We start from the raw sequence: 15,648 nt of genomic DNA on the forward strand, positions 1-15,648 counted from the left end.
ATAAATACACGATCAATCAGGGCTTCCACTGTGATAGTTGGGTATACTAGTAAGATATGAATGGTATATTCCAATTTACGAATATGTATGATTATTGTGTAGTGATTTGATGATGATGAGATATGATTGTCTTTCCTCTATTGAGCTACGATAACAGATCTTTGACAGTCCTTTTCTGCCCTGTCAACCTTGTTCCCTTTCCAACTTCATCGCTTGTCAACCCATTAAGTCCTATGGAAGGTAACATCTGTTTGAGAGTACGATTGAAATGTGATAAATTGGATTTCAACTTGTTCTATATACCCAGCCAATCCATCATTAGTATAGTGGTATCAGTCAATGAAAGCGACAAGAAATCCAGCAGCCTCACTTCTGATTTTTATCAATGACATATAAGGGGAAAAACAAAAGGATTGCGACTTACCAAATCATATTCTCCTCTTAATCTCTCTAAATCTGCTCGAAGGAAATCTAATGTTTCTCGCCGTGTATTTGGATCAGGTAGAGCTACGAGGCGAACGATATACCTTTGATTAGCTATCCATTGTTCTCAGATCTCAGGAGTGAGGAGCTCGATGAACCCACGCCTGGTAGCTCTAACCGCTGATCTGTAGGCCTGGATCATCTCGGCTCGAACGATGAACTGCCAATGACGATATATTAGACGACTTGTAATTTGCTCTGTCATCTGTGTCCACTTACATGCTGTAATGAAGGTCCCTTGAGCATCTCTCGCTTGTCCTACTTCAGTCTGTGTGTGAATGCTTGAGTTCGATATCGATAATTTCCAGTGGTAAGAGAGAAAAGTAAGTAGAGAGATAGATGGACCGCAACAAAGTGGAGGCTTCGAATGATTGATCAAGATTGATGACGAGCAACAACAGTCGGATTCTGCTTTATCTTGCTTCCCCGTCATTGCACATTTACAGATACGCTCATATCATTCGCATACAGAAGACTCAGGGGTAATATCCACTTGAAGAAGAGAAATTATAAATAAACATGCTAGGAAGATGGAGATGGATACGGTAAACCACATCGAATTGGTATGTCCCCTTCTTTTGACCTCACCTAGACAATCTAATCCCACGCTGATCATTCACATTCTTACATAGACGATTCATCCCTCTCAAGTTCGACCGACTTTACGAGCTCTCCTATACTCTATATTCTTCCATAGGAACTTAGATGCGATCGAACCTGAAGATTTCGAATTACTAGATTCTCACATCGTGAGTATCTCTCTATCTTTCTCATCATGCCCGCATTTATCGGTACTCAATGTAGCATCGTATTGATTTAGGCAATATCATCCAATCATATTATCGAGAGAGAGGTGAACGTAAAGATAGAAGAGTTCGCTAGGGAGTATCTGGAAGATTCACGAAAGACCTATGGGGAGATAGCTGTGGTGTTCTTGCAGAAGAAACCTAAGAAAGGATGGTTTGCTATAACTGAGGTATGTACTTTTCGTATAATACCGCACTATACCTCTAAAGCTAACGAACAAGATAACGATGTGTATCACATTGGAGTAGGAGCTCATACCATGGGAAGAACATCTTATAACTTTACATTTCGATAGATCATCTACCTCAAATCAACCTTTGCACAACGCTTTATTACAGATATTGACGTTTTGCGCCGAGAAGAAAGGGAATGTACCTCCCTTAGTGGGAAGCTCGGTAAGTACTGTGTCCCTAACTCAGAGAAGGTCTCAAACTGACAAATAACATGATATGTAGGAAAACAGTAATACATCTCATCAAGTAAGCTTTACGATTGATAAAACATTCAGTATGTAATGCTAACCCGCAATCTAGATCCTCGTATCCCCACCATCGCCTACCGAGCTATTCTCCCCTTCCCCACCCACCTACCCTGCTCGACTCACCTCACCTCCCCCTCAACCACTCACCAACACTACGCCAGCCACAGCGACCGCACGAGATATCACCCCTGTCAACCCCTCGGGTGGAGATGTGATCATAGGAAGCACACGAAGGGGAGTATCACCAGCAACAGGTACGTTTGGGTACTTGGAACAGGCCAAAGATGGTCTGAGGGCTGTGGGCGCGGGTGTAGGGTGGGGTGGGAGAGCTATTGGAGGTGCCTTTGGTAGAGGGGGAGGATAATCCCACTCCCACTTCTGGTTTTTCCACTCGTCGTACAGTTTGTACCGATTCTGTAGTTCCTTGTGAGCTGTTCCTTGACATTGTATATAGCCATATAGCATCTATTGTAGCTCGAATTGTTGTCATAGTGTAATTTAATCTCATCCCCCATGCATACCTGTGTATGATGTGTCACAGATTACAACATGCAATATAAACATCCAAATACAATATACAAATATACAATATACAATATAATGCCACGTCATAGTGTGTTGTTGACAGGAACGCGTCAAGTTGATGTTCATGTCAGTCCAACATTTGATTGCAGTAGACAGTGATCACAATTCACCTTCTTCTTCCTCATCATTTCTTACATACTCACTTGCTGCCAATTGATGAGAGGACACCCTCACACATACTACCGCAAGTATATCTGAACAGAGTGTCAAGTCAAGTTCATAGACACCCATTCTCCGTCGCCGCAATTGAACTTGACCAAGAGGAAGATAAGGAGAACGAGAAGGAAAGCCCGAATTCACTATGAGGTGTACCAAACCCAGCTGGGTTGAACATTCAGGTTAGCTAGCCTACTACTACTCGCCTGCTGCCAAGCTGACTGATCTCCATCTTCTCTATATCTTGTAGTAGGAGAGAAGAAAGGCCGGTGTCCCATCTATAGTATATCCGTTCATCCGGATGGAACGAGAATAGCTACGGGAGGATTAGGTGAGTTGCGCCGACTTCAAGCATTGCGTCCCATTTGCTCTTTGAGCTCTTCTTCCATGCTTTTGAAGGTCCGCGCTGATACCGAGTTTCTCCATCGGTAGACAATAAAGTCAAAATATGGTCGACCCTTCCTATTCTCGACGAAGAAGCAGAAAAGGATGAAGCGAATCATAAATTGTTATGTACCATGGCCGCTCATACTGGTAAGCTATCAAATAGGTCTAAGCTGTCTGATGCGTAGCTTCAAGCTCATGTCATCGTTTTTGAACAGGACCCGTTCTTACTGTTCGTTGGGCACATCACGGACGTTTCCTTGCTACTGGCTCGGACGATCAGGTAATCATGATATGGGGTATAGATCCGTAAGTACATCAGCTATGTAATCAAGCAGCTGGTCTCCGAGAGGAAGCATTTCAGCTGATCATTGTGCATGTAGTGAAGGAGCGGGAAGGTTATGGGGATCCGAGGAAGTTAATCATGAAAACTGGAAAGCTCTCACTAGATTAGTAGGGCATGTAGCGGGTAAGCTGACAGTTTGTGTACGCCCGTTGCGCCAGGAACTTTCAGCTGACTACTCTTGACTTGTAGATGTTGTGGACTTGGCCTGGTCAAGGGACGATTCGATGTTAGCTTCTGTAGGATTAGATAGTAAAGTTTGGATATGGGATGGTGCTACTTTTGGTGAGCTATTTGCATAATGAACTAGGGAAACAGCTGACCCTGGAGATAGAGCGTCTGAGGAAACTTGACTTGCATCAAGGATTCGTAAAAGGGGTTTGCTGGGATCCTGTGGGCAACTTTTTAGCTACGCAAGTAAGTGGACGTACTTGTTATAACAAACTATACATACTGTCTAACAAGTATATACAACCCAGTCCGATGACAAGACTGTGAAGGTATGGAACACCGAAGATTGGTCTCTCACACATACAGTATCGGAGCCCTTCAAGACGTCCCCGCAGAGTACCTTCTTCCGAAGATTGAGGTAAGCTACTTCTCGAATGGTGTTGAAGCAATGAAGGACCAAATCTGACATTCTTCATTAGTTGGTCGCCCGATGGTGCTTTCATTGCTGCCTCTAATGCGATGAACGGGCCCGTCTTCGTAGCTGCTGTCATTGATCGAGAGGGATGGGCATCGGACATCTCATTTGTAGGACACGAGAATACTATTCAGGTGGCTGTAAGTTGTTCTCGTAATACATACTGAAAGCATTCTAATTCATTCGTCAATCTCAGGCTTTCAATCCCCGTCTCTTTTTCAAGAAGGAAGATAAACCTGGTAGAGCTACCGCCTCATGCATGTTGGCGCTGGGAGCTAATGACTTCAGTATCTCCATCTGGAGGAATACAATGCACAAGCCTTTAGTGGTACTGAAAGAGGTATTCGGGCGAGATTTGCTGGATATGTGTTGGTAAGTCTCTTGTATTGCAGTATTCAGGATAATAGAACTGATCCTCCTCTCACTTATTTAGGTCAAATGACGGATACAACCTGTATGGATGTTCTGCAGACGGTTCGATCTGTGCGGTTTCCTTCTCTCCTTCCGAATTCCCTGAGCTTGGTCAACCGGAGATGACGGAAAAGGTCTTAGAAGAGTACGATTACAAGCCCAAACGTCAGCCTGCTCGAGGTGCATCCATTCAACCATTATCGGTATCGAATTCCTTCGGTCCTTCTGCATCAACTTCCAGCGTTGTCAACGTCTTACAGCCAAGGAAGAAAGGTCAAGGCTCCAATCGACGAGTGGATCTACAAAACCCAGCTTCAAACTCGCGATCACTTCAGCCGCCTTCAAGGGATCCCTTCTCTGGTCCTATACAGCAATTCGGCGATTCATCTGGACATCAGGCTTCTACGGCAAAGATGTTTGAGGATGCCCATACCGCTTTCGCCAATGGTGGTCAGCAAGTCAACGGTGGTTCACCTCGCGCAGGTCTAAAGAGAAAAGCCGCACTGACAAGTGAAGAAGAAACGAGAGCTGTCAGAGGAAGATTGATGGCTACGACTCCAGCCAACACTGCACCAGTGGAGGTTCTCAGAGCCCCTTTGATAGCCGCCCAAGCTGGACCTTCATCTTCTGGTCGATCATTACCCGTCCCACAAGTTCAATCTGTTGTTCGAGCTGCTCTGCCTCATAATGAAGGTTCAGGCTATCTGGAAGCCCATAATGCTCCTTCTGCTGAGGGAGTCAATAAGATCACGTTCGTCAAAGATGGTCAGGGTCAATGGGTCGATTACCTTCCCTCGGGTGTATTGGCTCTGGCGGTCACTGCAAAATTATGCGCAGCTGCTATGGAGGATGGATCGGTCATGATTTACTCTCCTTCGGGGAGACAGTGAGCTACAGATTTCCTTGTTCGTGACGAAAACTGACGATACCTTTAGATTATCCTATCTCAAACTCGACTCGCTTTGCCATGATCTTCAAGGAAACAAGGACAAATTGTTGATCATCACTTCGGATTGTCAAGTCCGAGTCATGTAAGCTGAGTGTAATTGCGTGTCTATCAGGACTTAGCTGACAACTTGTGATGTAGCGATACCAAAAATGGCAGAAGTGTCTTCCCTCCTACCACCTTATCCCCTCTTCTCGACTCCCCTTCATCCACCACTACTATCGATATCAAAGAATGCACGCTCCGACCTAACGGTATACCCATCATCGTCACTTCCTTACCTGCAGCGTACGCATATGACCCATCTGTATCCGAATGGACATTAATTTCATCAAAACATCATATCCAATCGAGTCCGCTTGCCTCGAGTTCAAAAGGTGTAGATGGCGAGATCGAGAGAACAGTCGGATCATTATGGAAAGGCAAGAAGAAGGATAATAGCAATCAAGAATGGTGGAATGAATCCATGACTATGGGGCATTGGGAAACGCGAATCAAAGCCTGCATTTTACTTGATTCGACAGACGAGTATCAAGATTATATAATACAATATATTACGTATCTAGGTAATGAGGGATTTATACAGAGAGCTGAGGAGGTATTGAAAGATCTCATTGGACCTGTATATAGGTATGTTTGTTCCTACGATAACCGTATATGTGTAAGCTGATTCGATAATGGGGCATCTAGGACTTCCAATGGGGTAAACTGGGACGATAAAGTAGTAGGACTCAACAAGAGGGACGTTGCGCAGGTGTTAGTGGATTGTTTGGGTAAAACCAAGAATGGAGGTGAACTGGCGAGGAAATATGAGATATTATTGGGGAGATTGAATGGCGATGGATGGTGAAAGCGAGGCGGAGAATTCATTTGTCCTTAGGTCTTCATTGTTTCTCTTTTGTAAATCAGTATAAGATATTGCATCTCCTGTGAAGGTTTTTGAGTGATGTTGATTGTATACATCAATTATCTTCTCAGACCAGAATTTCGCTTCCTTCTCGGCAATGCCTTACTGGGCGGGGATCCAGTGCATCGATTTGAGCAGGAGATATCTCGGAAAGAATCATCAACAAGGCTTGGCTCCTTTATGATTCTTTGTGAGAGTAGGCATCGGAGAATGGCTCTCAGAAGCGATCGTCAATTTATCGATTTCATTTACATTAGACATACAAAGGAAGTTGGGAAGGATTCGTGCCCTCCCCATCTAGTGTGCAGCATCATATTGCAAATTTGAAAGACCACAAATCAAGATATAAATAGCCCTGCCTGGCCTAGATAGGACTACACTTCAATAGAAGGCTCATATCCATATCTTCCTTGCTTTACCTCAAATATCGAACATTTTCTTTCCCCGCATCAACCGACGGAATTTTTCATTGTCATAAGCTATCAAACATGCCCCCAAGTCTTCCCGAACATCCACGGTGAGTCACGTTGACATACAGTCATTGCAATGCTGGTGATGGATATTCTAATTTCGATTACTGTGCTGATCGATCGTTGATGCAGGCTATGTCCGCTGAAGAGCGACGAGCAAGGAGTGAGTGACAAACTTCCTTGATCGATGAGGCTATCCATGCCCCACAGCAGTAGTACAGTACTATCGTACTAGTACAGTATTGACGATAGGACAGACAGATTGACAGGTTGCTTATGTTTACCCCACATTTTGCATTTTTGCTATACTGTACATAGATAGAGCCGCGGCCGCACGATCCAATAATAGAAGGGATACGCTGTAAGCGTCAATCTCAAGTAAGGAAAGCCGAGTGGAACACCTGGAAGGTCTTGAAAGATACTATCAAGGCGCAAATGAGGAGCTGACAAGACAATTGGCCGAAGCTCGAGCTGAGACAGCGGGATTGCTGGCTCAATTGCAAACTCTTCAAGAGTCTCAAGGTGACAACCAAGAAGAGATTGACGATGGTGAGGTCTAATTGACCATCCAAGAGAATGCCATCGTCGCATACACTCAGAGAGCTTCCGCACCTTACATGCAAAGGTCCAATAAGGATGTACAGTAGTAGATTGACAAATGACAGACATAGTGTGCATGCACGAAAGATCGCTCGAGATCTGCCACAGTCATGCGGTAACTTGATAGAATCATCTCTCATGCTACGGCATATCTCGTTGTTCAACGAAATCTTGAACTTGTACACCATCCGGAATAACTCCTGAAGCCTCCTTTGAGGTTCACTCCTGAGTTGTTCCCGTTGTGTCGTAGTTGATGAAGATAAACAATCCTCTAAGCTCACTATCTCAGGCAATTTAACGAGTCAGAATCACCAATGACCTCCTCTTTTCGCATCGCGTGGAAATACAAGAAAACAGACAAGCGATTGATCGACCGATCTCACGCGGAACTTCCAATTTGTTTACGGAGCTGCTACACCCCCTATTATTGGTACTCTAGATGTACAGGCTTCATCAACCACACTCCGATCTCTGAGGATACAATATCGCAAAGACCGGAATGGACGACTTTGCCCTGGAGATCAAGATCTTTTCGTGTAAAGAAACCGAATCTTACCTTTGTAGAGGAGCATAAGGGATTCAGGAAAGCTGAGGGATGCTGAGAATAGGTTCGAGACCGTACAGTGTAAGGGAGAATATGTACGGGGGAACCTTTTCAGCTCACTGAGAAGAAAGGGGCCAGAAGCTATGGCTAGTTGATGAGAAGCTGGATGGAGAAACGAGAGGGGAGCTTGAATCATCCTTTGACAGAATCGAGACAATAATCAAAAAAAAAAAAAAAAAAAAGCCCTGTCATATAGATGAAAAGTCGCTATGAATATGACTCAAATTTCGGAGCTTGAGAATGCGTTGGACTGCATTTCAAGTTTTACACATATCAAAGAAACTTGAGCTCAGCTCAACATTTCTGTAGTCATTACAGTGTCTTCCAACCATCGCCGTCAAATCTTATCCATTCATCCCAGTTTTCTTGATAACGCATAATGAGTTCTAAGCAATCTTCCACGGGTCACACAGCTTCGTCTTCAGACGTAAGTCAATAAACTCGACCTTCAATATCGTGGAACACAGTTCACCCGCGGCCGGGCTGCGATTGGACGATGAAAATGGCATCTAGTACATACTGATCCTCTCTGTCTTTTAGCAAACGGCTCTAGCTATAAAGAGCGAAAAGAGTAAGTACAGATTCGCCTTCTAAGAGTCTGTTGTCCAGGTACATTCTGACGAACTGCAATATTCTGGTTCAAAAAGATAACATTTGGGCTCGGGAAAGAAGAAGACGGGAGGCAGCTCATATACGAGAACTGAAGACGAAGATCTCGAAACTTTCATCACAAGAAACGGCACTGCAAAGCGACAACGAGCGATTGGAAGCGGAGTTAGCCAGTATCGAGGCCATGAATGACCATCTCAGAGCCAGCGATTCTCAAGAATCGTCTGCAAAGGAGGGCTCGACAGATCAGGTTTGAGCGATTACCCAGACAGATGTCGAGCTCCACTGCCCGACTTTCTCCGTAACTAGTAGTGGTGCATACTTTCAATTTGCGCATGAGTCTGACTAATCTATGCATAGATGTCCGCAGTTGATTTCATCGTTTTTGTATTGTTAGATCGCGAAGATAGCGCCGCCACACACAGACTTGTAGGCTGGAAACCGATGCGAACCGTGCCTTCCTTTCTGTTGGCCATTGACTACCTAGTTCTGCAGTATCCGTTGTCTCTCTCATGCTATCAGTCACGACCAGATGTGAGAATGTCATATAGAATGCATATAGCAAATATAAAGAATCGGAAATAGTATGTAATTTCCACCTAGATAAGGTATCTGAAACCCCTCTTCATGTCCAAAGCCTCGTCACCTTTCTCAATGTGCTCGAGCTTGTTACCCTTATCAGCAACGTCAGCCCTAGTCTCCCAAGCTTGTTCACCAGCTTCGAGTTTCTTGTTGAGGTTGATGAGGATAAGTCTGAATACGAAGCAGAGGACGATGGCCACACCGAACATGGCAGTGACAATACCATAGGCCTTTCTGTACCCGTTTGAGTCGAGTTTCCATACGTATGATCCGGCGATGTTACCAAGTTGCGAAAATGCATTGACCATCGCGATCGCAACAGCACGCTTGGCCGGGGGACGAGGGAAGGAAGAAGAGATCCAGGAGTAGAATACGATGAATCCGGCGTAAGATGAAGCTTGGAGGAACAACGCGATGTATCGGGCAGCAGTGTTGTGGGTAGCCATACAGATGATGAACCCGATTAAACCGAAACACATGGGTACGACGATGTGCCAGAATTTCTCTTGAGTTCTATCGGCGTGCCAGGCGTTGATCATAGACACGATGGTTGAGAACACCCAAGGAGGAGAGGACATCAACAAAGTAGGGATGTAGCTGAATCCAAGAGTACCAGTGAGAGAAGGGAAGAAAGCGTTGAAGGAAAGACCAACGACATAGGCGGTAAGAGCGAACATCATGACGTAGATCTTGACGTCCTTCACAGCCATGATTAATCCAGAGAAGACACCTTCTTCAGCGGAATCTTGATCGGCCTCTCCTACGTCTTCCAAAAGACGGAGTTGCGCGACTTCGAGTTCTTCCTCGGTGAAGCCTCGGGTGTTGGTAGGAAGATCAGGAAGGATGAAGAAAGCGGCGAGGGCAATGAGCATGGTGGCAGCACCTTCGATCCAGAACATCCATCTGCAATTCCCAACTCAGACGCTGTCAGCACATTCGCGCCGTCGGTACCATCCAGAAATATCCTGACTCACCTCCAGGCAGCGTGTCCAAGAACACCTTCCATGTTTGACAAGACACCGGCAGCGATGAGCGCAGCGAAGGCATTTGAGATCAAGTTACCACCGAACAGGATAGCATTTCGAAGCGTGAGCTCTCTTCGGGTGTACCATTTGGAAAGAATGAGCAAAGCTCCGGGAAGGAACGCCGCTTCAACGAAACCGAGAGTGAACCTGATGGCAAGCATACCTCCGAAGGAGGTGACAACACCGGAACAGGTGGAGATAGCGCCCCAAATCAACATCTACAGGTGAGAAAGATTGTTCAGTATATTGTGGCCACGATGGAAGTAGTGCAACATGACTTACGGCAATACCAATGTACCACGAGGGTCGGCTAATCTTGTTGATGATCATGTTTGAGGGGATTTGCATGAGAATATAACCAACATATAAGATGGAAAGACATGTGGAATACTGAGTGGCATTCAGGTTAAGATCTCTGGTAAGACCTTTTGCTTTGGCGGAAGCGATGTTGTTTCTGTCGAGATAATCTATTGTGAAGTAATGACTGAATTGAGCTTTCTGATGCTAGTCGAGAATATCAAAATGACTCACTCATGATGTAAATAAGTACGAATAAAGAACATCTCATATCTAATTTCCTGACCAATTTCTTTTCGATCGCGATTCTTCGCTCGTCCTTCTCGCCTCGAAGAGCCTCGACATTGTTGTCAGCAGGCTTCACGATAGAGTCGTGACTGTGAGTCCGTTCAGGTTTGATTTCCTCCATTCTGTAGTATGACTACTAAATTCAAAATATTGTAAAAACTGTATGAGAGTGATAAGTGGTGATGGGAAAGGGGGGGAAACTTTTCTGGTTCTGGTGTTTATATCCCTTTCTCAACTGTATATACATGATCGGTCTTTTCACTTTCTCTTTTTTCCTCTTGGGAGACGTCCGGTCTTACCATCCGATGTAGTCCGATATGAACGAGAACCCTTTTTCATTACGATCACATCGTGCTGTCATCGAACCCCCAGAAGAGCCCTATGGATGTCCCCACTGCCCCAGCAAAAACAAGCGAAACATCCAGACACCACAGGCACATCCCTGAACCGCCGGGACCATGTTTTTAGCGCGTTCGATCGTGGTCGTCTGCCGTGTCCACCGGCGGTAACGTCACGATTCCACCCAATGGACTTTGACATGTGTTCCTGACCAAGTCTAGGGAGAGGTGCGGTTGTCGGACCGGATCGCTTACAAATCAGGTCTCCTTATAGCCACTACAACTCCCGTGGAACATGCTTCACCCCATGATCAATGTCTCGTAAGCATAAACTCCGCGGGTACCCAAGTGATCTTACATCCGTCCCAGACGCGTCGCTCAACTCAATTTCAGTAGATGGATGACCTTCATTTGTCCAGATTGGGAAATTGACAGGAAAGCAAGAACACCTCGGCATGAGACATAATATCTCTGCTGGTCATACGTAAGTCAGGTCGACTGTGCCTGTCGTTTCCCAGATTGCGGGACAACCGCTTAGAACGCGAGAACCAGTAACAAAGCACTGTAATCCGAGATGATCGGTGGTGAAGGTTTGGAATTGCGGGCTGCGAAGCGTCTGAATCATCGGAATTGATCGCCAAAGTAAGTTTACTGCAACTGTGTCACAGTAAATGAGTACGGTAAATCCAACATGCAGATCCTAAGAAGGACTTCCGGAGCTGAAAGCCCCAGAAGGACTATCTGACAGAATATACGGGGAATGAGGGGCAGGATTTCACATATTGGGTCAAGCATGGATCCGGAGGTGCAATTGTCTGCAGATCTCTTTCATGGTTATACGTTATTAAAATGAATCCTATACTATCTCCCTTCCCTTCCTCCTTTGGGATCCAACATCTGCTATACATTCCTTCCTCGTGCAATACCATCTTTTCACTCGAAAACACATCACCGAACCTGCCTCACACCCTGACCACTCCTCTGAACGCTTCTTACAACCATAACATCTCGTGTATCTACGACATCCCCATAGCGAGACCTGACCACGCTTTTGAAGTCTGAGGAGATGTAAGAGGAGTAAGAGGATGCAGAACACTATTACTCCTACTACGATATACCCTACACGTAGTAAGAGGGTTCGAACCGATCAGCATTGAATGAACGATGTACCGGATGCTTGTGGCGGCGGAATAACTCACAGACATAGGTGCTGCTGAATTTGTCGAAGGAATCTTGGCTCTCATTAGATTGCTCGGACATTTTACTAATTAGAATATCTCTTCTCTTTGTCGTTTGAATTTTGAGCAAGTTGTCCACATATATTCTGATTTTTTGGGTTTACTGAAATCGAGTTGTCCTCTGATTTGTGAAATAGGTCTGTTCCAGAAAAAACCCGTGTATGTACATATATATATCACATACATTTTGATTCACAACAGTCGACTGCCTCGGTCAGTCAGCATACCAAATACTTCAATCCTTTGTCAGTCGTACATTTACAAACATGTTTTTGGTTGCAAACGCGTTTCAACATTATCCATTGAGAGGAAGGAGAGTGATACGGTCTCATTCTGGTGTTTAGAGATCTCGTACATACCACCCGAAACCGATCAAATGTTTATGTTCATCTGAGTCCGTGCTAGACGATACTGGATGGTGAGGAATTATGTGGCCAGCTGCATCAAAAGGGAAGACAAAGAGTGGATGTCTGAGCAGCTGTTTCTTACTTGACTCGACTTAGGCGGGTATTTTCACCATAGATCTGGTACCAGAATGATACACGTATTTTTCAAGCACTAGTAATTATGTATGAATTTATCTTTTTTATTCTCTCTATCTTCGTCTTCTGTCTTTCTCTTTTCTCCTCTCCCTCTCAATCTCTTCATCACTCGTGTCCTCATCTTCTGAATCAGTCACGTACTCCACCTCACTCTCCTCTTCCCGTCTCTTACTTATAGGAGGTGGTCGACTCTTTCTCTTATCTACAACCACACTTTTCCTCACCACTCGCTTCTCCACATTATCATCTTCTTCGGAATCATCAGAAGAATCATCACTATCCACCACCTCCTTCTTGCTGCTTGCAGCTTTATTCTTATTCGTCTTCTTTTTATTATGATCATCCTTCTTTGTTTTAGCTCGTTTGCCTTCTTCACCATCCTTCAGCTCTCTGTCCAACATCTTCTCCTCTCTCTTTTCCTGACATTCCTTACACACCCATCCCTTTTTGTTCTCTTGGTCATTCTTGAAGTAATCTTCATCCTCTGTCTTATCCTTCGAAATACCTTTCTTACAGTCCATACACCTTTTCTGGCTGAATGGAGGAAAGGATAATCGATGAGACGTTCCTGCCCATAGGAAGTATGAGAGAATCAGTACTCCCAATACTGCTAGACCAACTACCGATCGCAGTAAACCTTATCAGCAAACGAATGCCTGATGCTGTGACGAGATTGTCTGTCGAAAACTTACTGTATATTTCCTTGGAATACTTGTCCATGAATGATTGATCGTTGCCTGTCGCACCTGCGCTTGTGTCAGTGGAGGTGGAAGTGCTAGACGAAGCGTCTTGTCGAGCGAGTCGGAGGTAAGGTGGCATTGTTGATCTACGGTTCTTATTCAAAGTTGTGGAGGTACCAAATATATATTTTCGAGAATGATTAGGCGGTTTGTATTTGTTATGGTATATGTGACAAATGAAATGCTACTGGGAAACAGATTTCAACGGGCTTTGGTACCCAATTGCTGTCGGAATTGATTATCTTAGCGATCACTAAGGAATCGATTATTATACTTATGAGTTGTCTTTTTTGAGTTTTTGCTTTTAACTTTTGGGCAGAGAGAAGGTGATATTAGATCAGGGGAGGCTATATGGAATTGTTTATATGTAAATCTAAACCAAAGTACCAGACAGCTGGGATGGTACTAGGTTTCGGTACCAAAGGTAGGTAATTGTCACACTTCACCTACGATCAAAGGAACTTCACCTGCTACACAAGAGCATAAAGGGTGTCAAGATTTGCTTACGGGTATGAGATTGGACCTGACTGCAACTGGACATATCTCAAACGCAATGACTCGACGCAACGATACGTTACAATAACTTCACTAGCAGATGATTCCGACTGTCTGCCACCAAAGGGATGGAGATGCCACATTCTCCGATGGAATGAGGACATTACTTGATCGTCCTCTCGCGCTCGGACGCGTTTTCGTTAAAACAGCCCATCTATCTCACAAAATCCATCTATCAGTATCCCTTGACTTGATACCCACCTGGACTTGAAGGAAGACTTCAAGACCTAGAAAATATGAGGTGAGATTCCTCGACTTTCTTTACCCACATACGCAACTTGCTGATAAACCCTTTCCTTCGATATCACAGCGCACCACCTTCACCTACACTGTCCGACTCCGAGCTCCTCGATTCCCTCGAAGATGCGGGATTTGACCTTGCATCAGACCGAGAGAGACGTATAGAGGCTTTAAAGAGGGAGATCAAGCAAGTGAGAGACTTGAAGGAAAGCGACAATGGACGGGTGATCACTTTTAACGATGAGAAATCGTTGATTGAGAGGATGTCGTGAGTTCGAGTCAATTATCCCTAACAGAAAGTCAGAAGGGTACACAGCAGAAAAGGTCTTGATCGCACTGTTATACAATATGAAATCTCTTTATGAGAAAGATAGTGCTTGGAACTGAAGATTTGATCAAATGTAGGAAAGAACGCTATTGCTTGTTACATTTCTTCCATAACGATTTTTCAAGGTGTAAGATAATGGACCAGAAATTATCCGTAAGTAACATATCTACCTATGGTCTATCGTCGACTATGCCCTTTGGAATTGCACTTGTTCCATCACGACCGAATACTGTAGCCTCTCTGATTGATACTGGTTGATACTGATTGTCTGTATAGGACCTAGCACCATCGCATCCGCACACTCTATTCCTTCGAGCTTCCGTCTCGGACGTTCCATTCCTAGTGACAAAGATGGCAGTACAGGTCTTACCATGTGTGATCTGTTTTGTAGATGGACGAGCTGTAGATAGGTGAGTGAAAATTTATCTTCGTCTTCATTGCCCAGTCTACTGAAGCTCATTTACCTTTCTGCTCCTCTTTTGCAGGTTGATAGGATTTGAGGAACTGGGTGACTCAGATCATTTTACCTCGAAAGTGTTGGAGTTCAGGTTGAAACAATCTGGTAAATCTTTCTTTATATCCTATTCTATCCAGTCAACTTTTCCTTCAACGAGGCTCTTCGGCATCTCTACATTACTAGGATGTGACTGATCATCTACGAGTAGGCTGACTTATGCGATTACCTCAACTATAGGTGTGTTACCCTCGGATCTGAGTCTCGCCTCAAACCTTTCTTCTACACTCGTACCGACCAAGAAGGACGATGATGATTATTCAGATGATGAGGATAGACGTAGTGGTGGAAGAGCGAGGAAAGGGAAAGTCGGTATCAGGAATGGATTGTTCAACGGAGGTGACGATGATGATTATTAGGATGAAGTGACATCGGAGGATGGAGCACCTCAGTCATGTGAAATGGACGGAAGGCTTAGTGATTAGAGTAACACGCATTTGTACAGTATATATCCAGCATCACTACATTCTTATGGCATCTCTTTGCATTTTTTCATTTGATACTGTTCCATGTATCTGGTAAACGTGGT

General features: G+C 44.6%; 7 protein-coding genes across 7 annotated transcripts; 4 read left to right on the forward strand and 3 right to left on the reverse strand.

Annotated features, from left to right (window-relative positions):
• Window positions 1-145: 145 nt before the first annotated feature.
• Window positions 146-729, reverse strand: I203_103602 (uncharacterized protein; the record flags this gene model as incomplete). Its single annotated transcript, XM_019147599.1, has 4 exons — window positions 146-295; window positions 425-507; window positions 586-643; window positions 703-729. The coding sequence occupies 4 exons, from the start codon at window positions 727-729 to the stop codon at window positions 146-148; spliced, it is 318 nt and encodes a 105-aa protein (XP_019003264.1).
• Window positions 730-1,013: 284 nt separating this feature from the next.
• Window positions 1,014-2,135, forward strand: I203_103603 (uncharacterized protein; the record flags this gene model as incomplete). Its single annotated transcript, XM_019147598.1, has 6 exons — window positions 1,014-1,046; window positions 1,116-1,232; window positions 1,304-1,459; window positions 1,539-1,685; window positions 1,746-1,769; window positions 1,824-2,135. 6 exons carry the CDS (start codon window positions 1,014-1,016, stop codon window positions 2,133-2,135), a joined length of 789 nt encoding a protein of 262 aa, XP_019003263.1.
• A 522-nt stretch (window positions 2,136-2,657) lies between these two features.
• Window positions 2,658-6,092, forward strand: I203_103604 (uncharacterized protein; the record flags this gene model as incomplete). The annotated part of the gene is made up of 14 exons (XM_065517355.1): window positions 2,658-2,694; window positions 2,763-2,843; window positions 2,945-3,046; window positions 3,115-3,205; window positions 3,280-3,365; window positions 3,432-3,524; window positions 3,574-3,656; window positions 3,719-3,828; window positions 3,890-4,025; window positions 4,082-4,257; window positions 4,319-5,182; window positions 5,232-5,327; window positions 5,384-5,872; window positions 5,933-6,092. 14 exons carry the CDS (start codon window positions 2,658-2,660, stop codon window positions 6,090-6,092), a joined length of 2,604 nt encoding a protein of 867 aa, XP_065374173.1.
• A 2,110-nt stretch (window positions 6,093-8,202) lies between these two features.
• On the forward strand, window positions 8,203-8,688 carry I203_103605 (uncharacterized protein; the record flags this gene model as incomplete). The annotated part of the gene is made up of 3 exons (XM_019147596.1): window positions 8,203-8,250; window positions 8,364-8,394; window positions 8,471-8,688. 3 exons carry the CDS (start codon window positions 8,203-8,205, stop codon window positions 8,686-8,688), a joined length of 297 nt encoding a protein of 98 aa, XP_019003261.1.
• A 343-nt stretch (window positions 8,689-9,031) lies between these two features.
• On the reverse strand, window positions 9,032-10,745 carry I203_103606 (uncharacterized protein; the record flags this gene model as incomplete). Its single annotated transcript, XM_019147595.1, has 4 exons — window positions 9,032-9,917; window positions 9,989-10,257; window positions 10,322-10,506; window positions 10,571-10,745. The coding sequence occupies 4 exons, from the start codon at window positions 10,743-10,745 to the stop codon at window positions 9,032-9,034; spliced, it is 1,515 nt and encodes a 504-aa protein (XP_019003260.1).
• A 2,050-nt stretch (window positions 10,746-12,795) lies between these two features.
• I203_103607 (uncharacterized protein) lies at window positions 12,796-13,561 on the reverse strand (the record flags this gene model as incomplete). The annotated part of the gene is made up of 2 exons (XM_019147594.1): window positions 12,796-13,361; window positions 13,435-13,561. The coding sequence occupies 2 exons, from the start codon at window positions 13,559-13,561 to the stop codon at window positions 12,796-12,798; spliced, it is 693 nt and encodes a 230-aa protein (XP_019003259.1).
• A 712-nt stretch (window positions 13,562-14,273) lies between these two features.
• On the forward strand, window positions 14,274-15,478 carry I203_103608 (uncharacterized protein; the record flags this gene model as incomplete). Its single annotated transcript, XM_019147593.1, has 6 exons — window positions 14,274-14,278; window positions 14,348-14,545; window positions 14,683-14,758; window positions 14,882-15,015; window positions 15,091-15,167; window positions 15,300-15,478. The coding sequence occupies 6 exons, from the start codon at window positions 14,274-14,276 to the stop codon at window positions 15,476-15,478; spliced, it is 669 nt and encodes a 222-aa protein (XP_019003258.1).
• Window positions 15,479-15,648: the final 170 nt, after the last annotated feature.

The sequence above is a fragment of the Kwoniella mangroviensis genome (genome assembly GCF_000507465.2).
Source record: "Kwoniella mangroviensis CBS 8507 chromosome 1 map unlocalized Ctg01, whole genome shotgun sequence".
Classification (NCBI taxonomy): domain Eukaryota; kingdom Fungi; phylum Basidiomycota; class Tremellomycetes; order Tremellales; family Cryptococcaceae; genus Kwoniella; species Kwoniella mangrovensis.